Below are 25,887 nucleotides of genomic sequence, written 5' to 3' on the forward strand. Positions count from 1 at the left end.
ATAAATTACGTGTCAACAGGATTGCTTCTCCCCATAAAACCAGGGAAAATTACCTCTTCAAGTTTACTGGACTTCCTCTCTGCCTGTTACCAGTCTCCTACTGCTCTCATGGAATTGTTGTTGCTGTCTGCTAGCTGCAAATTTAAAGAAACTGCAGTAAGTGACTGTGGAAAGAGGGTGGGGACAGTTTTGGAATTGAACTTGCAGGGAAAGAACCAGCAAAGAGTGCCTGGGGAAATTATGGAATCTGTGTTTGCAGAGACATCATGAACTTGACAAACTCTTCAGCTGCCAGCCTTAACTGAGCAGAGGATTTTATTTGATGACTTCCTGAGATTCCTCTCAACCTCAACTGTCCTGCAAGTATAAAAGTAGAGAGACAATATGGAAGAGGAATATAATCAAAGGAGGAAGGTAGCCATAGAACTAATCAAAAATTCTAATTCCCACCACCCAAGTGATTTTGGTTTGGAATAAGACGTGGGATTAATCCAAACATTTTGGATAGCATAGGAATAAATCACTGCAGTTGTGCACAATTCTCCTGTGGGCGACATTTCATCTGTATTAACAGAGGCCTAGCTCTGTTTTCTCTTTCTGAATAGATGGTCCACAGTGAAGCTGTAGGGGCTTGTTCCCATCATCCATTAATCATTAAGGACACCTGGGAAAAATTCTGGAGAACAGGTTAAAAAAACAATCACAGGGAAAAGTTAAATTACAGAGTAATTCTGACCTGTTTCTTTCTGATGTTATTCAGTACCTACACAATATACTGCATAAGGTGGGCCTGAATCTCTGATTAACACAGGCATCTCCTGCTAAAGGGCATGTTTCTAGTCTTTCCATGTGGAACTATGCCACTTTGTACAAACTATTTAAATACACACCAGTAGCGTATAAACAAGTCGGTGTGACTCTCTAATTTGGTGGTTTACACATGTTCACTGGGAGCAAACCCAGCTGAGTTCCTGCCCTGGTGAATTATTAGTACAAATTAATTAATATAAGCTCAACAAAGCTGTTGAAACTGTATCAACAGTAGAATCTAACCTCTCCTACCCCAGAGATACTGTAGTTTGTTGTCAAAATAACATTGTGGGAGAACAGGAGGTATGATTTCAAATACCCCCAGGTAAAGAAGGCAAATGAGGCCTATGGCTGCCATATGGATATGTGCATCCTAACCACAGCTCATGGCTAAAAGACAGGTTGCCAACCCCTCGGAAAACCTTTGATTTTCATTCTGCTTCTGCAGGTGCATGAGAGGGATCACTCAGTTTCAAGCCATTAACAAGTCAATCACTTTTATTTTTCTCACCAAAATTAAAAGAAAAAAAAAGGTATTCGGCACTTGAACTTCAAATGAAGAATTGATTACCCCACCTTGTAATGGAGTACTTCGCTCAGTGGCACTGGTTTGTCTTGCTAGTGATTTAGCAGGGCAGCGTAATGAGGAGACCTCACACAACAGCATGCTTGCACCTGGGGGACGAATGGATTTACACGGCAAAACAAACCCCCGGGTTGAAAAAGGGAGAACGGTAGCGATGGATAAAGACTGCAGCGGATTTCAGTCGAGGAGGGGAAACCGGAACCTATCTAGAGGAGAACACGAAGGTAAGTTAAAACAGGCTGGAATAATGCACCTGTACTAGGATCACTGCAGGGGTTCGCCGGCGGATGCTGCTCGCCGCTCACGGCACGCAACTTGCCCGACGCGCCCAGACCTCCGGTTCGCCTTCCCGACGGCTGATGGAGCATCCCGGGCCCGCGATTAGCCGCTGCCGCCGGGGCGGGGGGCGCGGCGCCGCCGGGGAGCCAATCGCGGTGCGCGGCCGCGCCGTTCCGCCCGCCCCGTCGGCGAGGCGGGCGCTGGCGGCGGGGGCTGCCGGGGCGCCGGGGGCGGCGGGGCGGCGCGGCGGGCACCGGGCGCGGGCACAGCTGCGGGCACCAGCCACGCCGGTGTCGCCGCCGCTGCCGCTGCCGCCGCCACCACCGGGCGGATCCCGCGCTTCTGCCGGAGCTTCTTTCGGTCGCTTTACTTTGGCGGCCCGGAGCGGGGACATTATGCCGAAGAGAAAGGTGAGGCGCCCCGGGTGTGCGGCGGGTCTGCCCGCCCCGGGTGGGGTCGGGGGGGCCGAGCGGCGGCTGAAACGCGCATCAGGGGCCGGGGCCGCCCGCCGCTCTCCCGCCGCCGCTCCGTGCCGGGGCTCGCGGATGGCTCCCGAGCCCGGGCATTTTGCTGCCTGTTGCAAGCCCCCTCCACCCCGCCCCGCCGCTCCCCGACGCCTGTTTACTTTCCCGGTGCCGCGCGGGGCGGTGTCGCCCCCCTCCCCGGGGGGTGAAGTCGCTATCACAACTCCAGCCCCCACCTTCCTCCTCCCCCTCCGCCGCCGGGGAGAAGCGCCGCAGCAGCTGCGGCTTCGCCCCTGTGCCCGGCGGGAGGAGTTTCCTGCTCGCAAACTCCGGCGCCGCGGCGGGGAGGAGGCAGCCCCCACCCGGGGCGGCCGGATCCCGCCGCCGCCGCTTCCCGCCGCGCCGGAGCGATGGCTCCGAGGTGAAAGGGAGGAGGGGAGAGGCAAGCCATGTTTAAAACAAACTACACCCTTCTCCTCGCCTCCCGCGGCAGACCCGTATGTACCAACTCCGGCGCCCATCCGGGCAGGGCCCCCGGGGGCGGGGGGCGGCGCCTCCCGAGGGAGCGCCCGGGGGAGCCGTGCGGGGCTGAGCGGCCCCGCCGAGCCCTGCTCTCCGGGCACTCGCGGCGGGCAGCCTCCGCCTCGGCAGGGAGCCGGCTGCGAGACCGCCTTCCCCGAGGGACAGAAACTTGGGCCGCCCTTGAGCGGCCGGGCTCGGCGGTGCGGGGGTTTCTCTCTCTCCCTCCCTGCCGTGCCCGCTGGAAGCGGAGCCTTGGCTGCGCGGCCGCCGGGAGCGCTCCGAGGCTGGCAGAAGGCGGGCTGAGCCGGGAGGGTGGCAGCCGGGTCCCCTCCCGCCCCTGCAGGGCCCCGGGGGTGGGTGAGCGGCCGGGGGAGGCCCTGCTGCCGGAGAGCCTCGTCCAGAACTCACTGCCTGCCGTCCGCAGGCGCTAGCGGAGTGTAACGAGAGACTTGACACTAGTACATGCAATGGCAAAAAAATGATAGCTGCGGTCCTTTAATTTTAACTAGGTCAACCAAGCCAAGGCAATTTGTGTTTTTCCCAAATGTCACCTGTGACCTCCTAATACACTATATCTGGGCTGGGGCTGAAATCTGTTTCAATAAAGTTACGGGTAGATGATGTCCTCCAGGTAACTTGGTGTTTGCTTGTTGTCCTTTGCTTATTCCTTATGGGAGGAATCAAAATGTCAGATTGTCAAGTATGCTACTGAATTATTTAACTCATAGTTGAGGGCCTGATTCCCGTTCTGAAAATGGATATAACCGTGGAGGCTTGAATGCCCTTATTGGAATAACTGGGTTTGAAGTCAGTGAATGTTGGGCCTTTTTTCCTCTTGCTCTTCTGTCATTGCACCCTTTCGTGCTTATGCTGCTTGTCACCACAAGAAAGTTGAAAATTATCTGGTATCCATGGGACCCTTCACAACTTTTGAAACCTTGTAAACTTCCTACCCTGTTTACTTTGCCCTTCTGCATTCTTACACTACATATGTTTCAGGCTGTCCTTCCTAAGTGCAGGTAGAGGTGAAGATACTCCTGTAGGTTTTTGTGGTCTGTTGTGAAATGTTCATTAGGGGAAACTGCCTTTGAGTAGTAAGTCCATAAGAACATGTCTAATTTCTAGAAGATTATTTTAAAAAGTATCAAAAACTTTGCATATGGGATCAGAGCAATGGAGATTAATTTTAACTACACAGTAAATTTTATTTTGGGTAGGACTGTATGGGTAAAAATTTACATTTTAAAATTATATAAAAAGTGTGCATTTTGGGAAGCATTGATTCCAAGAAAAGCCTGTGATTATTGGCTTTACTTTTTGGGAAAAGTGTAATTGTAGTATATTACAATAGTCAGTTTTATTCCATAATAACATCCACAGAGTGAGAAGTTGGTGATGCAGCAGTAAGTGAATAATTACACCAGACAATTTCGACATGGAGACAAAACCATCACGTGTGACTAATAGTTCTTCTCTTATAATTTCTAACTTGTAAAAAGGCTTCTAACACTGAAAACTTTATAAGGAAATAAACATCAAAAGTCAAAAAGAGAAATTTTCATAGTTAAAAGGGTAGGTAAATAAATAATATTGCAGAAAGGGCTTAAATCCACCTGTATCTCTTTTTGTGTATCTGTAGTTATCTAAGCTGCCTGGATCTTTTTTTGCTTGCTTTTCTTTTCATCTCAATACTGTTTTAAAGCAAAAAGGGGTTGAACTCTGGACTGCTCCTGCCCTGTACAGATTTCTGTACCCTTTGTCTGTTGTAATTACATATTGTGGTGTGAACATGGCCTTTCCAAAGAAGAAGGGCATGCCAGTGTGGGATAAACCAGAATGCTTGCTGTGGTATTGATATGAACGAATGTCTTGAAATGGGCTGGGGTGTTTTGGTAATAGGTGAAGTGGTGACTTGTCCAGTATTGGATGGGGAGCCTGTCATTTAGTTGGGATTGCATTCCAAAACAACCCAACTTTTTCTTTAATTTGAATATCTGAATCTGTGCAACACCACCTGCACCTTGTTGTTTTGAAAACACTTGGAGTTGAATCAGCTGTGAGAACTAAATGCAACTTAAGTAATCCTTTTTTTTTTTTTTTTTTTAATGTGTCATCTTTGAATGTTGTTGTTTCAGAGCAAATAAAAATATTGTGGTCTAATTAGTCATTTCAGTAGGTTATTTGCTGGCTTCTTGTAGTCAGGAATGTAGTTTCTGCAGTACAGTTGATGCTGTGAAGATATACTAGAGACCAGGTTCCTGTTCCATTATGCAAATTCACTTTCTTTAAAGTCAAAGGTACTTGGTTATATTCACTACTGAAAAACAAACACACTGAATATTTTTCTTGTAATGCTGCTTCTTTAGCAGAAGTCAGAAGGTACTACATTCAGTGTTGTCCTATCATAGTGGTGCATTTAATTACATGATCACATGAAGATTTTTTTGTGAGACACTCACTGGTTGTTTTGCCAACCAGGTATCTAATCTTTAGGTTTAAATGCATGTTCTTACATGTACTAACCTAGAGCTGTTAAATTCTACTTATGCTTTTTTTGTCTGGACCTAAACCGAGTTTTCTTCGTGAAATTCTTCTGTGTGTTTAAGTTTTTATTTCTGAAGTGTCATGAATACTCAGAAAGAAATGTTGCTCCTCATCCACCAATAGGGGAAATGAGTCACAAAAGTAAATTGCTGAGTTCTTGGAATGGTCCCTTTATTTTGAATTCTCAGGTTAAGATGTCTGTCCTGACGTTTTATTTCCCCTAATAAGTACCTCCTGCACTTTTGAGTGGTGCGTTTGTTGTTACTTCGCCAAATTTGTCTTCTTGCTTTGTGCTGAGTGCATAGAAACTGAGGAACTTGCAATAGTAACCAGTTCTCTAAAATTGTGTTGGAGCAACTTGTATGTGATCAGACAATTAACTAATGAAGCTCTCTTTTGCTGAAGCTCTGAATGATCTTGCTGTTGCTCTTTGGTCTGTGGAATGAGGACTAGGTTTGTGCAGAGAGTAGTAGCAGGTGAGTTTGTGTTCATGATGCAGCAGTATGAAGTATGCTCAAGTGCTGTTCAGCTCCATTTCACATCCCTTTCCGTGTTTTGATACTTCAGCTGTGATTCAGTCTGCATCAATGTGCCATACTAGGTGTAACATAGTGTTTTTTCTTCTAAGGCTCTCTTCATTTTGAAGCTATTTAGCAGGAAAGAACCTCCAATGATGTTGTGGGGACCTGCATCTTCCCAATAAATTGTTTCACCACTGGGGTTGGAAGCTCTTGGTCTATAGCAAAACCACTCTTTAGTTTATTCTGATGCTCTGTTAGCAGTGAGACATAGAAAGGGGGGAGGTTCTGTGTTTCATTTCACAGTCTGTAGGTGATTATAGAAAAAAAAGGGAGTCAGGACCAGATGCAGGTATCTTGGCTGCTGCCCTCTCCCTACTCCTATTCTGTCAATTTCTTTCTCCAGGTTTTTACTTTAACTTGCTCTGCATTTCAAGCTGACTGCTTTTTCCTTTCTCACTGTCCATGAGAATTAAAAGCAAAAGTCAGAGCTCTGAAAAGGTAGTTTCTCTCCCCACATTTTCTGGTAGACCATTCAGTAACTACTGAAAAACAGGCTAAGCAACAGCAGAAGATGCCCTTCTTTGCATCTGTCACTGACATACCTCTGACTTTGACAAATTTCTACCTAAGGTGTCAGCAGAGTCCTCAGGTGGACTTCTACCTTCAGCATGCCTTGCAGGGACAGGTAAAATGATTGCTATGCAGAGGTGCACTTTAAATTCAAGCAAGGCAAACAGATGTGCCAGAGCATCTTAAAAGATTGCAGGAGCCTTCTAGTAGAAGGGAGAAGGATGTTTTTTCACTTAGAATTTTAGAAATTGTGCTGGATTTGTAACTATTCCAGAATTCTAGACCTTGCTGTCTTTAAAAGCAATTGAAAACTGCCTAATTGGCCTACTTCAAGAAGGCCAACAAAGTCAGTTGACCCCACTGACTCAAAGGATCTACATGTTCCTTAGAAAAATTAGGCAGAAAAGATAAAAACTTTTATCTGCGCATGATATGCTTAGATACAAAACAATGTAGCAGTGTTGAGTGGCACTGAAGAAAAAACATGCTTGAGCAATGCTGCTATGCCACGTTGCAGTAAATGAAGTTTACAAGGCTATTAAATACATGCAGCAAATATTTGTTTATATTTTATATAAAAGGTGCTGTAACTTAGAGCTTACTATGTAATTTTAACTATGATTATTATTATTGAGTTATGGATATTAAAAGTCCATTGATGAAGGATTTAATGACCTAAAACATTTCTGATAATTTTACACCAGTCTGTAGAGATCTGACTCATTTATTAGGAATTGACAGTAATTTATATAAATTTTCTTCTTAGACTACACTAAAATACAATTGGACTTAATGAATAGGCAACCTAAAAATTCCTAGGCTTTCACTGAATGGTCAATTAAAAATTATTCTTCATGCTCCTTGGGGCACATTAAAACATTATATCTGATGAGCTGAAGCTAGTAGTACAGTCTTTGTAAGTCATCACCTCTGACTTCAAAATTGACTAGGTCCATGTAATCTTTCTGTATATGGTAGTTCAACACTCAAATACAGGCAATGTTCTTCTGTGTGCTAGAATATCAGTGTTGTTAAGTTTAAAAAATAAAAAAGCCCTGTGTGTAAATGAATGTAGTTATATATGTGAACAGAATATACCTATGTGTTATTTAGTTTTGATTGCTTTTCTTTTGTGTTACTTGAAAAACTTCACTTTCTCTGTGGTTTTATACCCCAACAGTTAGCTGTGTGTAGGCATGGTGCGTTCCAAGGTGTATCATTTCTTTAGAGAAGTTGTATGAAGTTGAATTTTGCTTCGCAGGATTGTAACATTGTCTTCTGCCTAGTGTGGAAGTAAACCAGATCCAGAGATTTCTCTTGGAAGTTAGCATTTTGTAGGATCATCATGTCCACCATCTACTTTCTGTTCTTTAACTTCACTAAGCTAGCACTGTGGTTTAAGCCATGGTCCAGTAGCCAAAAAGGTGCTTCAATATGCTGGAACTACATTTCAGGCCATGACTCTCTTACAGCTTGTCTACGGAAAAGGTTTGAACATGATTTGGAATTTTTTTAAATCCTGGGTCCTTTTACTGGTCCAAGGTAGAGATGCTGCACAGTGGCACAATGAAATGTGTGGTAACCTATGAGAAAGGAGTAGGCTGGGAATGAGCAGCTGGCTGCACGCAAGTAAGAAGTAAGATGCTCTTATACCCATTTAATTGTCAGCAGAATTGGCAGTGTGGGACTTCACAGTTTGAACAGTAGTACAAACAGGTATTTCAAGCTGGCATATCCAGGCCAGAAGCAGAAATTCCAGATGCCCATTCCTGTTCTTATTCTGATTTAACCTGTGGGATATCATATTTGTTTGAGGTAGTTTTTGGCCAGACCTGATTGTTAGTTTCCCATACCTTGACACAAAGAGTTAAGCTGGAATTGGCAGGAATGATTCGGTGGAGAAGGGCAGAATGCTTCTTAGCAGCAACCAGGCATTCATCTTTGATTTGACTGTCCCTAATTCAGATGTTCTAGAGGAGTACTCTTTAATTCATTAGAATAGTCAGAACAACTCAGTGATCAAATTGTATCCTTGCATCACTAGAGGGAGGAGGCATCAGGTTGGTTTTTATTCTGTGGATTTTTACCCCCTTGGTGTCTTTGGAAGTTAGTGGTTTTCAGAGATATGGCTCCTGTCTTCCCACAGTAAAGAGAGGGTGTTCTTGTTAACGGTGAAAGCTGCAAATATAAAATGCTGTGTTCCCTAAGAATGGTGGAATCTTGTCTGCAGAAAAGAATTGTGTGTGTTCCCATCAACGCCAGCTTTGTTGGGACTATTGGTATGTTTGTTCATCTCGCCTAGCTTTCTCCATTGACCTAGTGTCACCTGAGTTAGTAGCAGCAGAGAGTGCTTCCATTATTGAAAATCAAGATCTAAGGACATTTTTACCTCTGCAGTGTTTTGTTCCTCTCATGCAGAGTTGAGGAGATGTGTAGGTGGTCGGTTTGTAGAAGGAAATCATCCTTTACCTCTGCTGCATCATTTCTTCCTTATCCCACCTGTGCCTGCTTGGAGACATTTTACTTTATTCTTGAAGCTGCATTTTGGTTGCCTGTGAACCTCTTCATTCTGGCTGTTGTGGCAGAGCAATACTTTTAACCACAGCTCTAATTATTACTGAGATGTAAGAGATGGGTGTATCTAAGGCTTTGTACCAGTTGTGGCTTTGCTACCTGTTGTCATCCTCTCAGAGGCTTGATGTTGTGTAGTACTAGTTAGTTGAAACAACAAAAATGGTCCTCCTTCTAGATTATTGTAGTTTTATCACAGTAATGTCCTCTGGCAGAAGAGGAGGAATTAGACACCTCTTTTCAGTCTTTCAGAGTACTTTTGTTTGTCAGAGGTGGCTATTTTCGGGCATCAGTTGTTTTTGAAAGTAGTTATCTAAATGTAATTTTTATCTTGAGATAATTTTTTTTTCCAGAAGTACTGTGTGCTAGCTTTACTTTGCAAATCTGATCACTTCTATTTAAATACAGATTTTGGAACCTAGTCTTGAAGGTTTTAGAAACTGCCTCTATATGTAGACTTGGATGAGTTCAGCATCTTCATCTCACTTGCAAAACTGTCATCAGCTTTGAAAGTTAGAGAAGTAATATTGGGGACTGGATTTCATCCATCATATTTTTTGAATCTGCCTTTTTATTTTATGGTGGCACTAAAATAGTTAAGCAAATATAGAGACAAGAATTTACTTACTACCTAGCTGAATTTTCACATCTGTTGTTCAGGGGAAACGGAACAATTTCAAATGCTATGTGCTGACTGTTCCTATGGCTGATCTGTAGTTTTCAAAATGCAGCTAATTACCTCAGCTGATTGGACTGTCTGTCTAATTTTAAATTACAATGCTATATGTATTAAAAAAAATATGCTATTTTTTTCCCTCTAGAAACTGCTCTTACTTCTTCACTCTGCCATAGGTAGATGTTATATTCAAAAATTGACTACAGGGAAGAGAAACTCAGAAAGAAAAATAGAAGCCTTTTTTAATATATCCTATTATTTTTGTGGGATTTTAAAAAATGTCCTATTAAATGTAAATGCATTTTCAATTATATTTGTCAATCTTTGACCTTTTTAGTGGGAATAGCAAAACCTCAATCTACAATGAAGGAATTTCCTCTTCTGTAAAAGCAGTTATTCTGTCTGGTTTTAGTTATCTGGAAATACCCCAGTTCTGACTTGGTTTTCTGTCTTGTCTGGAAGACCATAAGCTCACAGAAGTCACTTGTCCAGAATTAAGGAATTTAGTAAAATGCATTTTCTGCACCTACTGGTTTTATTTAGGCTTTTTATATTCTTATTTTCTTGTATGTTCTTTGAAAATGCATTGCATGTCAAAAGGTCACTGTGTTTGGCTTGAATCTTTAAGCAAGAGTGGAAACTTTGATCAGGAAGTATTTTCTCCTGATTTTTCCCAATTAATATGTAATTAGCATATTAATACAAGGGATATTAATGCTTGTCTTTAAATTTAAACTTTTAAGTACCATTCATTTTTTCAGAGCTTTGTGATCTTGACATTTTCCTCCAAAATAATGAGAAAATTTAACTATTTTGCTTTTAATAGATGTAAGATGGAGGGATTTAAATTCTAAAAATGACATTGTGTAATATTGTAATAATTAGTAACAAAAATATTGAAATATTATATACTTAAAGAATAAATACTAAAGCAGCATGGGGTTTTGTGTGGTTGCTTTTGTTTGCTTTGGGGTTTTTTTTGTGAAGAACATATTCACATGTATATACAGGAAAACCCAACCTTGTATTTCTTGGAACAGAACAAGACAGATGTAATTTCAGATAAGTATTTAAAAAATTCATCCAGCCACTAAACAGTTTTATGCTGTACTTCCCTTGTGGCTCTGGCAGAATTACTTTTCTTTTTTGAGTAGCAGCTAGTATAGTTTTTTCCTCATCCAGGATCAGACTCTTGGTAGAAGAAAGAAATGAAGCTGTGTAGTAGGAAAAATACCTGATTTCTTAAAGCATTTATTAGGGAGATTTAATTTTTCTTGCAAAGCTAATTCATATTGTCTTGGCAGTGAGCACTGTTCTATCCACTGAAAAGAGATCAAAGAACTAGCTGTAAACAAAGGTTACTGATAAGATGCTGGAGGAGCTAAATGAGGAAACAGTAGTTAGAGGGGTTTGCAGGAGCTGGTTGGTGTTAAATTAGTCGACAGGTAGTCTTCATTAAGCTAAACCAAGAAATAAACAGCATTTTAATTACATTTATGAACTAGTACAAAAATCAGAGCTGCTCTGAGGACAAAGAATTAGAAGCTACAGCATGTATGGGGAAACTATTCATGGAATTAAATTTAGTCTAATGCAGAGTTCTACTCAAATGGAAGTGAGGGGTAGATGAATTTTAGGCAGAGTGCAATAAACCCTGAAAAATACTTGGGACTTGATACATCTGCTCTTCTTGCAGTGTGGGGTTTGGTTGATTTTTTTTTTTATTGTTAAGTTTTTGGGTTTGGTTTGGTTTGGTTTGTTTTTTTTGTTTGTTTGTTTGGGATTTTTTTGTTTGGTTGGGTTTTTTTTTTTTCCAAGCTTATACCTTATTTTGCTTGGTGAAAAAAATTGTAGGAGAAATGACCAAACGCATTACATCACGGAAATTGCAGCTGCAAGAGTGAGCCAGGAAACCTATGGGCAAATCCCCTTGCAGGCAGTGTATCAAGATGTGGCTGAACCAAACAGCTTGCAAAGAAGGGAGGAAATGCTATTCAGAATGTTCATGTGCTAGGACAGTTAAGGCTTTCTGCCTTTCTAACTTCTTAATGTGGTAGTTAGAATGAAATTTGCATCTGCTTTTTTTGTTTATTTTGTTTTCGTGTGGATGTGAAAGGACTAATTTCTGTCCCATCAGAGCCAAGGTGTTGAGTTTCAGCTTGTAATAAAATCCTTCAGAGAATGAACCATCAATTTAATTTTATACCAACCTTCTACTGACTGTTACTTCTCATGTATTCTCATTCTTCAGGCTTTTTAATGTACTCCTTTATAATAAATCCATTCATAATAGCACAAACAAAATATTTGTCCAGAAGCTGGACATTGCTAATTCAAACATGTATCTTTGGATCTCTCAAAAAATCAGCAACTTCACTGCTTTGGGTTACTGTACACTCATTATATACTGCTTATATTTCAGGATTTTGATTAGAAAAAATGAAGCTTTATGTTTCTTTTGTGGTGCATCTCTCCTGAGTAACCCAGCCTTAAGAACAATAAAAACAGGAAATTGACCTGTATATTCTATTAAATGTTTACTTGAAACAGTTGTCTAGTTTTCTGTTTTCAGCCTCACAGTTCTGTAATGATGTTGGCATTGCAGACACTGCAGTATTGCCTTGGTGTGTGGAAACACTGGTTCTTATGTATACTTCACAGCTGGTGAAATGCAAGAGCTGTGTATACAAATGGGCTCAATGTTAATACTCCTTCGGGGGGGTTTTAACATTCTCTACCGTCTATTAATATTCCTTTGTTTTTTCCAATCCACTCAAAGTAATTTTCTAGGTTGCTCTTAAAAAACAGCTGGGGTAAAAGCAGATGGGGCAAAAAAAGCCAATTGCTGATAGACAGTCTTGTGGTTTGAAAGTTATGCTCCTCTGACAGATCTTGCAAAGCTTAGCTACAGCTTAATTTGCAATCTTACTGCCAATATGTAGTGCTAATTGAGATATTACACAATGTGTGGTCATCTGAACCTAAAACTTGCAAGTAGTTTACATGTCAAAAGCGTATTTAGAGACAGCTAGTTGTTTTCTTTCCTTGTGTATACCTCTGTGAGGAAAAACAAATCACTGTTATCTGTGTCCTTATTTGCTTTTTTATGTTATGTCTTGTCTCTTGAAGGCATCCATACAGTATCAGGCACAGCAGGCCTATAGGGACTACTTTATGAGTGTAATACAGGCATGTGATGGAGTACAGCTGAAGAATTACTGAGGCTGGAGTGCTGCCCTTGTCAAGTGATTCAGTGCTTGTATTGGTCTTTGAATTTGCTGCACAAAACTTGCAGTGTGGATATCCCTGCTCCTGACTGGTTTACGATGTAAGGCACAGTAATCCAAGGTGCATTTTAATGTGACTGGGGTGTTGTGTGAAATATGGTGAGCTGTAGCATTAACGTCATGTGGAAAAACATGCCAAGGGGATGGGTTACTTGGTATACTTGGTTGCTTTGAAACCAGAGGTTCTTCAGGAGTTTGTCACTAGGACAAAAAATGAAGGAAGAGCTCCTGTGGAACAGTTAAGGGCAAAGGCTTTAAGATTTTGGTGGTATCTGCATAAAAGTCCTGTGACTCCAGATAGTAGTGCAGACAGTCTCTGCTTGTGGTGTGCCAAGTTCTTTGGGAACTGTGCTTGGCGCAAATCCGTCTGTGTATAAATCTCTCTTTTCCCCAAGGAGAGGAGAAAGTATTGCAAAAAATTGTATGAAGAACCACATCAGCTGGGACTCAGCAGAGCTCATAGAGGGGAAAATAAGTTTCAGTTCCTCTTTTAACAAATACACTGTGGCCATATCTGACACACCTTTTTTTTTCGGTGTGTCTATCAGCTGCAGATAGAGTAGATGGAGTCCCAGGCTGCCAGCAGCTGCCCCGTGCCACTGCATTCTTGTCTCTTTTACTGACTCAATTGTTTGTGCAGCTGTCCAGTGAAATGATTCTGCTGGAGCAGGGAAGACTGTATATTTGTAATTTGTCTATATATTATAATATTTATGCATTTGTTTAAGCAGCAGGCTATTTTTCAGCTGGATCAATGATTTTACTCATGCTATGGCCTCCCACGCAGCCCTGCCAGTGTACGGGGGAGCCAAGCCCCAAACGCCTGGACTTGTAGTGATTGCTGAGAGGAGGGAGCAGGTCTGAAATGGAAATGAGAGCATGTCAGAACCCCTTGCTGCTTATTCACACCTCTGAAATTATTATTATTCTCTATGTCCCTCAGTGGAGAAAGTTACATGGCCTTCAGAATTGCTGTTGAATTTTCTAACTTGAGAGGGAACGCTGGGCTAGTTAATTATCTAACTTAATTGAAGTATGTTGTGTAATATATCACAGTAGTTAGTATACAGAGGTTGTGGTTGCGTTAAGAGTATTTTAATGTAATTTTTTCCCTCTGTGGTTAGCCTCATGAGCAGTTTTTTTAATCTGTTGTCAAGTAATAGTACTGGCATCTAAAATCAGACTGCCCTGTCTACCAGAAATGTAGGAGACTTCTCTTTCATAAGTGCTAAAGAGAATAGGGTGAATTACTGTGTGTTAACTGTGCAGTACTGCAGGTGGAGAGTTAGCTCTTGTGCAATTATTGCAAAGCCATTGGCATGTTGCAGTGCTCTCTTGGGACAATTTAGCCCTCTCTCAGAGCTCTGATTCCTAAAAGTGAAGCAGGGTAAAATAGCCTGATTGTGGAATGTCAGTCAGCTTCATTTAGTTTATGATGAGTTTTTTAGCTTGGCTTCCAAAGGAAATGAATCATGCCATCTTTCTGTCCCTATCCCTGTAAATCAAAAATCTTTTGACCACTGCAAGGAAGAGATTATAGAATCTCAGAGAACTTTCATATGAATAGGTCCTGCCCAGGACAGGAAGGATGCTATTTGAGTTCCCTCTTGGGCAAAGGGTGCAGGGCAAGTTTGTTAGACTTGAGAAAATCCATAAGAGAGAAACAGATGTTATGAACTTGTGGACTACAGAAAAGCTATACCCACAGCATGCCCCGTATCGTGAGCTGAAGAGGGAAGTTGTAGGAAACAGGACTTTGTTACTGACAGTAATCATGCAATAACTTGTTTTTGTTTTCTTTCTGACTTCTGATGCTCCCAGCATCACAAACATCAAGCTGTAGTAACTCCTTAGTAACCAAACTGAAAAACTTCTAGAAATGCAAACCTGAAAGGCTCCTGCAGGTGACTGGTGAGGCTGCAGTTGCTCAGGGAGCAGTCAGGCTCCATTTTGGATGCCTGGCTGTTGCTATTCTGAGTTGCTCTACGCTGCGCGATGCTGCTTAACTTCCTGCTGTTTTCAAGCTACTTACATGATCAGTCCTCGGCTTTTTTAAAAGCAGCTGCTCTCATGGCGTGCTTCCTTTCTGCCGGGAGAGCGCACAGTGACAAAGCCACGTTTTATTCCCTGGTGGGGGTGTCTTTCTGTGAGGGTGTTAGAGCCCAGTGCCAGGAGAAGGCACTGGTCAACTGCTGCAAACTAGCCGGTCATTTTCTCTGCTCCAAACCAGAGCTCTCTAGCTCCCAGACATTTTGTGTCAAAAGCTGTGAGGAAGTTTGAATCGAGACTGAAATGGAAAGACAAGGGAAAAGATAATGAGCCTGTTTCCTTACTGATTGAAAAACAAAACAACAACCAAGTTGCCTTCTCTGCTGCCTGTTAAACGTGTTTTTGAAATATGCCATTCTTGTAGTTCTCCTCTAACTACTGCTGCTCACTCTTTATCCAGGAATTGCTTGCTCCTACATGAGAAGCCCAGTCATTTTCAAAATGTCTAGTAATGCATCTTGAGTTGTAAACAAAAGAGAAGCTTGATTTCACCTGCCCCCACCTCCTTTAATTTGACTAACCTTTTCCCAGTTCCTATGAGAGATTAGTGTTATAATATTCAGGTTGATACTTTGTTCTTGAGAAGAAACGTTTGTCCCAGGCTTTCTTGTCAATAACTCAGTGTTTTACTGATTTATGCTCTTCTGATTGAGGAGGTGAGATATGATGGAAGGATAATTTTAAAGCTTCCAGCTGAGTGCAGCTGAGATGAAAAAGGAGTAAAGGAGGTAAAGAAATAATTAATTTCAGTAATGAAATGTGGGGGTTTGGCTCATTTCACTGCATCTCCTAACAGGTTAGGTTCATGTTTGGGAAGAAATGTGTTAAATTTCTTGGAGATTTCAAAAGCCATCATAGAGCAAACCTCAGATTTCCAGTTCCTACTGTTGTGCTACCAAGAGCTGATTAGATGGAGCTCCCACTGCAGCCTGTGGATGCTTTAGTTAATTGTCTAGAGGGACTGAGGGATGGTGGGTGATGTGATGTAATATGTATGTACCTGGTGCTCAGTCCTCAGGTTCTTGCTTGGTTTTGGTAAAGAGACTGCTTTGCCTGCAATGCTGATTGTACATACTAATGCAAATTTGTCAGGCTGCTTTGAGTTGTTGCAAATGAAACAGCTGCCTTCACCATAATCTTTGTTTTGCTGTTGCCTGCATGCTTTTAAGTCTGCAATAAAAACACTGATTTAATATTTTCTTTCAGTCTCCAGAGGGTGCTGAAGGCAAGGATGCAGCAAAAGTAACTAAACAAGAGGCAAGTATATATATATATAATTTATTTATTTTGGCATGTAATTATTTAACTGGAGATTTGCAGTCGTATATCAGAAGGTTAGGCATTTCTCTGGCACTTCTGGTGAGGTGTTTTAAGTGGGAATAATGGCAGTAAACCACATTTGTATCCTGTCTGGCTTGAATTTGTCTTGGTGTACTCAGAATTTATGCAACTTATTAGTACACCAAATAAGTTTGAGAAAGTTTTAGGGCTTTGATAGACAAACTGGTGGATATTGTGGCAATAGTGTGTAGTATGTTACTGCCTGGATCTGTTGCTCTGTCTCTGTTGGGTTGGCAGAAGAGGTTTAATGCCTCATACACCTCAGCCAGTCTACTTCAAAACTATTCTTAGCTTAAGTGACTGACGGAAGGTTGTCTTGAATTAAGATAGCAGACTCTAAACTGAAGCAGCTGACACATTTGTGTGTTTTCTTTGACTGGATTTGTTTTAAGGACACAGTACATTCTGTCAGAGAAGGCAAGACAGCTGGTAATATCTTGATGTCTAAAATAAAGTTTGCTAGTTTGTTTTTCACAGCACTTAATGTGCACTTTAAAAACAGGTAGAGAGTTATGAGAATTTGTTTTCTTAGTTTGTGTTCTTTTGTGGGAGACAAAGTTGAGGAACTTGAAAAGGAACTTGAAAAGGATGGGTGAATATACAAATGAATTAACAATTAATTGCTCTGCTTGTAAATCTTTGAGCATATTTGAACAAGAAAATAGGAAGTAAACTATTGGCATGTTCTATGGTTTACTTACATGTAAAGAGCACTTTTTGATAACGTTTCCCAAGCAGGTTCTTAAAGAAACTATCTAGCATGGAAGATCTTTAAGAATTTCTAACATAAAAACTTGGAGAAGAGAATGAAGGAGTGGAGGTTAATTTCATCATGGAAGAGATTATCACTGTAGTATTGGAAGGATTTGTGTTTGGGCTTGTGCTGCTGAATATATTTGTGAATAATCTCTTGGAGAAGTGATACTAAAGAAATGACAAATTTTGCTGAAGTTTACAAAAAATGTCAGGGTAGTCAGAAGTGAGAGAGGTTGAGAAGGCTGTAATGTCACCGATAAATAACTAAGTGATAAAATATCAAAATAAATTCAATATGGAGAAATGCAAATTAATACACTAGAGGAGAAGAAGACCCAGTGGTGGTCACTGGGTTGTTAAAGAAGTTGTAAATGAGTTGTTAATCAGGGGAGAGATTGTAAAATCACAGTGAGTAGTTACTAGAAAATGTTAGTAGTTCCAAACAGAAAGTAACTAGAATATAGGAAAAAATGCTAGAGGACAGAGTAAGCATCAGTGTATCACAGGATTAATTTGTTGTGCTTTCAGATGTGGGACTACAAAATGAAGCTCTCCTGGTAGAGGTCATGATAGGATTTAAAGGATACAGTACAGTGGATACCAAGTACAGTGGGACAAACAGAGGATGCAGAGCAGCTTTAAAAAAAACCAAAAACAAAACAACAAACAACCCCAAGTAAAAAACTGAACAACACAGTTTTTCTAGGATTATTCATATTTTTTATAATAAAGTTGTGATAAAATAATTAGCAGCACAAAGAAAGGCAGTTGGGGAATTACTCTTGATGAAAGCTGTAAACAAGGGGAATCTAATGAAAGTAAGAGGCGAGAAGTTTAAAGGAAGGACAGCAGAGGGGGAAGGTTTTGCTTTTTTCTTTCCACACACTGCATAATCCCATTATGGAACTCCTTGACACAGGATGTTATGGCAACTGAAGTGTAAATGAGTACCAGTCTAATACTACTACTATTAGACAGATCTGTTGAGAAAATAACCCTTGGGGACTATTTAAACACATGATGTGTATATGATATCCAGGTTGGAAAGTTGGCAACTTTAGATTGCCAGAAGCTGGTGCAGTAGGAGAATGCAGAGTGTTGTTCTGTCTGCTCCTTTTCAATGAGTCTTTTTGTAGGTGTTTGCTAGAGGGCCAGTGTCAAACAGACTCTTGGGTGAGCTGCTAATTTCGAGGTTAGTACAGCTGTTTGGAGGGGACAGAGGTTCCCAAAGCACATGAAAATGTGACCTTTTCTGACTTGGCTCTAGTTCCCTCCTTATAATCAGATAGCACAAAATACATATAAACTCCAAATGAGAATTAAAATTACTTAGCTGTCAAGCATTTTTTAAGAACTTGTGGTTTATGGTGACTTTCTTATGGCAAACAAACCTGCTATAAAACCAGTCATGGAACAGGAATGTTTGGGAGGTAGGGGAGAGAATTCTAACTTATCTAAATCAACATATTATCCTTTAAAAAGTAGATGCTGGCAAAACATTTCAGTTCCTAAACGTTGAGGGATAGAAATAATTGGTTAAGGAAGCAGATTTGTAAAAGATGGTACCTCGAATTGGGAGTTCTTTGATTACCTGACCAACTGAAATGCTTTGTTTATCCTGTTGTAAAATAAAGCTAGGCTGCTTATTAAGCAGTTGATATTCTAAATTGCCAAGAAAAGAGAGATGTACCTTTTTGCTGTTAATGATGTATAAGTATTTCATAGCTGAAAATATATTTAGGTATTTTTTGACTTCTGTTTTGCTGGATGCAGATTTGAACTATTCATTAGTGCTTTTCCACTAAGAATTCTTAAATGGCTCCAATGAATACAAATTACTGCATTCTTCAGATATTAACAAAAGCTTTTTCCTGTTACAGGATGTGCAGAGCCATGTTTTTTCAGCTCAACTTAAATGCTTAACATGTAATTAAGAAATATTTTTGAATCTTTTTTTAAGATGAGTTATGTTGGATATTTAGTGCTGTTTAGTTCTCCCTTTATTTAGGCTACAGGTGTAATTCTAGTTTTATGACATAGACCAGACTTCAATTCAGTTTATTAACCATGCTATGTAACTGGGTGAATCTGTTTTAATTAAAACAAAAATATTGTGAATGAACTAACAAGCTAACAACTGTTTTTAAGACTTCAGTAATAAATTTATGACAAAGAGCAGGATGAAATAAAATTTAATAGGGAAAGTGTGTTGAAATGATACAGAAAGCTGGAGAGAAGCAGAATATCTGGCTCGAGTCTTTCCTTTTGAGATTTGTGTTTAAATAGAAGAAATAATTTCTCCCTCTCATCCTGCAGCTGTCTTTGTGCACCTGGACTCTGAGAGCAAGTGTGCAGAGAACTGAGGAAGTTTAAGGACTTTGTTTTATGTTTTGAGATTTTAGTGCACTGATATTCTCTAGAGAAGGATGTTAACTTTATTCAGCTGTTAATCAGATGGTATTTGTACCCACTATTACAAATAACATCTGCTAGATTCTAAAAACATAATTCTGAGTATGTATGAAAAAGGTCCAGAGTCCTTTGCACAGGTAGTCAAGCTTACTGGATTTGTGAGCCTTTCACAGAGCAGGAAGGGACTCAGAAGTAGTTGTGAAAGGGGGGGATGTGTGAGGTATTTACTGTGTGCAGATTTAGATGTTATAATTCCTGAACAACTTCTATTTCTAACTTTCACATCACTTTGCCCTTTAAAATTTTGAGTGTCCAAGGTGGGGGAGATGTGAATTGTGTTTGGCAATAGACACATATTTTGGTAGATGCATATTTTATGCTGTTCCATGAAATGACTGATACTATGTTGCTTTGGATACTTTTTCCTGTAAGCCTATAAAAATGTTCTCTTCTTTTTTTCTTTCTTTCTCCTGTAGCCCACAAGACGATCAGCAAGACTGTCAGCTGTAAGTATGTAAAGTACTTCTTGGTATATTCTTTTCTAAGCCCGTATGGTTTCTCAGACCAAACAGGTTTTTTACATTTTGCTTGATTCAGTTTTTGCTGAGGGGTATTTAAGAACTCTAGCAGTGAAGTTATCTGTGTTTTCTTGGTTTCAGGTTTTCAGGTTGTTCTGACAAAAGATATAATTCCCCACTTTAGTGCAACTCTACTCTCTGTTAGGTGCAGTATTGACTTTGTATCATTTTGCAGGCTGGTGTTAGTTGTGGAAATGCAGCTACTTCTCTGGGAAGGAGAAGGAGCTGTATTTCAAGGACTTCATTTGATGCCACTGCTAGTACTTGGTTTTAGTTCCTCTTCTCTGTTAGAACGTAGCTGATGGGGGTTTTTTTAATAGTTACTACTAATCTCCATGTTTTACTCATTGAATGACCCCCAAATTACTTTCACTTCTAGATGAGTGCCCTAGTGCAAACAGGTGTTTACAGAGATGAGGTGCATCTGTGCATTAAGGCTTTTCAGACTTTTTCTAGATGCATACTATTGAGCAGGAAGTAAGGGAAGGTGTGGGCTGGGGGGGAGCAGGGTGTGGAGGAGGCTGACAGGCTTCTGGTAATGTGTCTAACGTGTTGTGCAACTAAAAATGTTTTATAGAAACCTGCTCCACCAAAACCTGAACCCAAACCAAGGAAAACGACAAAGGTAAATACTCTTTCTTTTTAGTTACCATCATTTTAGCCAATAGTAAGCAGGTATGCTCCTTCTTTATGTTGCAAACAGTTCAACTCACAGCATTTTTTTGAGGCATGGGCTCCCCTGCCCTGTCTGCAGCTCCCTGCCCCCCCTCCCTGGAAAAAACCCACAAATTAGATCATTCTTTTCTTTCTGTTCCACCCCTTCCTGGCCTCATTACTGGCCCAAAGAAAATGTCTTGCCTGTTTGATATGCAGACCATGTTAGTTTGTAGTGAATTGCTAGTTTAAGAAGAATTTTTACCTTTACTACACCTTTCCTGAAAAGTACAGGCTTGGTTGAGTAAACTCTACCTGAGACTTAGCAATTTCTACAAAAGCATTTCAGATTATTCTGTGTCGTCCTGTTTCCTTGTCTAGAGGTGCAGTACTTCGTTTTGTAGTGAGAAACTCTTATCTGTTCTTGAAGCCTGGCTGTTGCTGAGAATGCACAATTATAATTAAAGGTGGAATTAAATATATTTAAATTGAATGGTTTGGGTTTTCTGGGCCAGTTACAGTAAATTAAAATCTTATTAGTGTCTGAAATACCTTTTCAGGATTTTTGCGTGTAAATCATGTATTTCAGAAACTGTAGATTTATTTGTGCCTAAGGGGAATGTTGAATAAGAGCAATTGCTTTATTGGGAAAAAAGCCCCCATGCTGGACACTGAGTCTAGCACTCCTCACACTTCCATTTTTCAAGTCCTTTTATTGCCATCTCAGTTGGGCAAGTGCCAGGATACAAAGTCTACATGTGAAAGTAAAACTCTGACTTTGAACACTGTGTGATTTATGAAATAAAATTACCAGTAAAGTCTTGCTGAGTCCATCCTGCTCCCTTCTTAAAAAGGGTGCTAATAAAGAAGGGAATATGGTAGCTTCTACAGCTTCACATACCTGTGGGATGATCTCAGTGTTACAGACTCAGTCTAAGTTGCATGAGAGATGTTTGAATCTTATTTCAGGTGATTCAAATCCTTTATGACATTATTCTAAGTAACTTATTAATACACTAATCTTTTTTTCTAAACCCCAACTGGATCACATTTTAAGGAGTATATTAATCTTGGTCTCCCAAACAGAAAACAGCAGGTGTGTACTCTGAACTTGCTAGCAAACAATGGGAGATGGTACAGATTTGAGACAATTTTTATTGTTAAAAGTTTGCACGTTATGAGTTTACTAAGTCACTCCTTAGTTTGTTCTTTTGTAGGTGAAGAGTTAGTACTATGCTCATACCACCAGTAAGCTTCCAAATTAATCTCCACAGCTGCTATGTAACATTGATGCTGATGGGGGGAAGGAGTAATTCAGGCTGCCCTGGAACTGGGATTACTAGTGCTCCCACCTCACTGTCCCACTCCTGTATGGGTATCAGTGGGGAAAGGTAGTTCATGAAGGAAGGCAGACCCTAATATCCCTGTTCACAGCTATTACTGCCATTTTGCATGGAGAATTTGGAGCAAATGATTGCATGAAAGATATCCAATGTTTATCAGAACTACTTCAAATACTAATGTAAAGTAGTAAATGCAATACCATTTAAATTTTTATCCCATTGCACTTTAACTACTTAGTCTATGTCTCTGCTAACCTTTAGATCATAAACATAAACAAGTACATCAAGAAAGTATTTATAAAAAAATACCAGAGTTCAATATAGGAATTAAGAGCAAATCCCAAAATGAAACTGTAGCTGTTAGAATAGTTCCTTTTGATAAATTCTCTGCTTTGTGTTGCTGCAGATGGAATTTTATCGGCGTTTGCTTCCCTAGTGTGTTGGCTGTTCTTTCGTTGATATGGAATGACCACCACAGATGTTATCAAAGTAACAAAAAGGACAGCCAACAAAAAAGCTTAATTTCTCAAATCTAATTCAATATTTTATGTTAATCGAAAGTGTACTGCTGTAGTTACACAAACTGTGGTGTTTGTGCTTGGCTGAATAAGCTTTCAATATACCATAATTGGATTTGTTCACACAAATATCCTGTATGTACCTCATAGGTCAGCTCTACCAAAGTAGTCTGATGTGTTTTTGTAGCCCTGAAAAAATTAGCAGAAACACTAAAGATGCAGACACCACCATTTTCTAGAATATATTTTCTCTATATAACTCATGTGTATTTACAGTTTCCAGGTAGCCTTTAGATGGTTTTCTGTTTCAGTCCAGCACATGCAGCTTGTCCAGGCTTGCTGTTTAGTTCACTTGAAAGCTTTTTTTTGGTAAAGATGCAGGGTTCTGGCTACTCATACAACGTCTATGGCCATGTTTTTAATCTTCTGTCAGAAGGAACCTGGAACAAAGGCCAGCAAAGGTGCTAAAGGGAAGAAGGATGAAAAGCAAGAAGCTGCAAAGGAAGGTACTACACCATCTGAAAATGGTGAAAATAAAGCTGAAGAGGTACTTTCCACACATACCTCCTGCTGATTGAATCAGTGTTTTTTAATTATTCAGCCTTTCAGACATTGTTAGCATGTTCATAATGTTTCTTTTTATTGCCCATAATGTTATTGCAGATTCGCATCTCGCTCCACTGTTAGTGTTTCAACATCCAGAGGTGCCCCACCCAGCACACTGTCAGTAAAAGGGCAGATTGAAACAGTGAAAGTTAAGGGTGCGGTAGAGCATTCAGCATGTGTGCAGTGAATAGAAACAGGTGGTAGTGTGGTGCTTTTCAGTATGAACGATGGAAGCTGACAGGTAAGGCTTGTATTGCTTTTGAAAAGCTGGGACCAATGAGTTGAGAAAAGTGTGTGACTGTACCTGTTCCGGTTGTGTAAATGTGGTATGGACACAGGTTTGGAACTGAGCTGGTGCAAGCAAGAAATCAAAGGAGTAAGGATAGCTTGGGTATTTAGGTACATAATAGCAATTCACTACAGTAATTTAATTTCTTTCTTTCTTCTCCACAGGCTCAGAAAACTGAATCTGTAGGTGACAAGAATGAATGAAATACCATGAAAATTTTGGGTTGATTTTATGTACCTCTTGGACAACTTTTAAAAGATATTTTTATCAAGTATTTTGTAAATGCTAATTTTTTTAGGACTATGATAGTTGACATATTAAACTGTATATGAACATTTCCCTTCTCATAACAGTGCTTTTAGAAATTCCCATTGTTGCCAAGTAATATAAATATCAACTTAATATTGCAAGGTATGTGTAAAATTGGATCGGCGTTCCATACACTTGCTTTAAGAAATCGTCTTGTGCATATGGTGATGTTTTTACTGTGTGTATTTGAATTTTTCATGCAGTTTTTCTAGAGCAATAATCAGTGGTGCTTTTGTACTTAGGTTTTATGTGATTTTAATGAAACATGGATAGATGTGGCCACCTGCTGACTATTTTGGGTTCTTTTAATGGATTAAAATAAAAGGTCTCCTTGCCTGCAAAACTACAGACTCCTAATGTTTTCTCTAAATCTGAGGAATGCCTTACTCATATTTTTGACTGTTATAAGGAAGACAAAATCATTTAGTAACAGTTGTTTTGCATGCGGTGTGTTTGCTTTTTTTTGCTGATGTCTGATCAAAAACCACCCACACAGGAGTAGCAAACTCGGATTTTCAGTGGCCTACAACTTAAGGGACTTACAGATAAATTCTTCATAGATACATTCATCAGATACACTATCACAGGGTGAGTAGAGTTGCCATACTCTGTCAGGATATCGCATCTGAGATGAGCTATTGGTACAAAACGAACTGCTTGATTGATAGAGACATACAGTAATTTAAAAGTAGCTTTGTTTCTCCCCCACTCTCATTAATGTGCACTGTAGTCTATAGAAACCTTTCTTTGTAGCCTCAAATTTAATATGAATAGTAATTACTGTTCTGCTTCAGCTGAGGACAGTTGTTAATACATTGAAATCGCTGTTAAACAGTGCTATATATTTGGTACCTGGTAGAAATGGAACAATGAAAGTTGTTTTTGAGGTGATTGTGGTGATGTGGTAGATTAGCTAATGATTTTTTAGTGTCCATGTTTCAACTCTGCAACTCATTCTAAGTACCTTTTATGATTTTTCTCCTTCTCTTTTCTCTAGGGGTCCTGGTGTTTCTATTGTTACTTCTGGGATGGGAGGGGTGAAAGAAAAGATGTTCCCTGTTCTTCAGTAGCATTGATTTGTATTACTCAAGTGGTAGCCATTATGTCTGAGGATACCTTTTGCTTGTTTTAGTCAATAAATAAATGACTGTTGCCTGACCTAGCATTCTATTTATTCTTTGGGAAGAAATCTCTAGTTGCCTTTTTTAATTAAAACCGAAAAGGGCCAAGCATATCTACACTTAAAAATTGAAGCTTGATTCCCAAAACCCTCTCTGCTAGCTAGAATAGGAGTTAAGACCTGCATTGATATAAATGTCACTTGCACTTTTTTGGTAGGCTTGCTACACCCACAGAAGAGGAGGCTGTTCTCTGCAGCATGAACTTAGTTTTGTAAGAAAATTTAAAGTAATTCTCTCTCTGCTTTTGGTGATGGAAGGCAGAGGGGCTATAACAAAAACTGTAGACAATGAGAAGGGAAGTCCTTTGTGCTACCCAGTGATATGTGTTTGATATTCCTGCACAGTACTTCTGATTTGCTTTCTGATGGACCCTGTTGAAAGTGTAAATTTAGAAACTACAGTCATGGGAAGTTGAACCATCTGAACTTTATCACAGAATGATCACAAAATGATATTTCTAAGCATTTTTCAGTGTATGAGTTTCTTGTTCCTGTGTGTGTGTTTATATATACTCTGATCATTTTGTGTGGATCACCAAGACATTAGTTGCCTAATCCTATCTAGACACTTGGAGCTTTGAAATGACCTTTTTAACTTAGATTTTGGCTTAGGCATGAGCATCAGAAAACACACTTCGCTGGACAGGCTTATTTAAGGAGACCTCTCTCAATAAATGCCTAAAAGGTGGGCAAAAGTTGGGTCCTTAAACTAAATGCACAATATCTTGACCTAGTAATTTTGGCACAATTCTTCTGTTGTCTCAACCGGATTAGGAGATTCAGCTCAGTGCCAGAATTCCATTGGAAGCATTTAACAAAAGATCCACTTGGCTAAAGTGCAGTGAAACACACTACCCTGCTGATTCACTTAACATTTCTGATTTTTCAAAAGTGCTTTGTAAATGTCATGCTTACCTATATTTTTTCTCTATGTGTCAAGTTCTCAGAGAAATCTTCAAAGCACTGTATCAAGTTCTAGAACATGTTTTTAAAATTAGAATGGTCACACATTCAGACATATG

At 40.1% G+C, this 25,887-nt stretch overlaps 1 protein-coding gene and 1 long non-coding RNA gene across 3 annotated transcripts in view; one reads left to right on the forward strand and one right to left on the reverse strand.

The window, feature by feature from the left end:
- Positions 1-134, reverse strand: part of LOC146440093 (uncharacterized) — a 28,052-nt gene extending 27,918 nt beyond the window's left edge. The window contains exon 1 of the long non-coding RNA XR_014851032.1: positions 54-134. This is a non-coding gene — a long non-coding RNA (uncharacterized LOC146440093). The remainder of the gene's footprint in view (positions 1-53) is intronic.
- A 1,606-nt stretch (positions 135-1,740) lies between these two features.
- Positions 1,741-24,028, forward strand: HMGN3 (high mobility group nucleosomal binding domain 3). Of its 2 annotated transcripts, none has more exons than XM_085056461.1 (6): positions 1,741-2,085; positions 16,086-16,136; positions 19,865-19,894; positions 20,544-20,591; positions 22,915-23,028; positions 23,541-24,028. In XM_085056461.1, exons 1-6 carry the CDS (start codon positions 1,756-1,758, stop codon positions 23,577-23,579), a joined length of 612 nt encoding a protein of 203 aa, XP_084912587.1. In that variant the 5' UTR covers positions 1,741-1,755; the 3' UTR covers positions 23,580-24,028. The 2 variants fall into 2 exon arrangements, with proteins under 2 accessions (XP_084912587.1, XP_084912588.1); XM_085056462.1 differs by lacking the exon at positions 23,541-24,028 and adding an exon at positions 23,145-23,534.
- Positions 24,029-25,887: the final 1,859 nt, after the last annotated feature.

This window comes from Lichenostomus cassidix, chromosome 3 (genome assembly GCF_008360975.1).
Source record: "Lichenostomus cassidix isolate B80296 chromosome 3, HeHo_3.0, whole genome shotgun sequence".
Classification (NCBI taxonomy): domain Eukaryota; kingdom Metazoa; phylum Chordata; class Aves; order Passeriformes; family Meliphagidae; genus Lichenostomus; species Lichenostomus cassidix.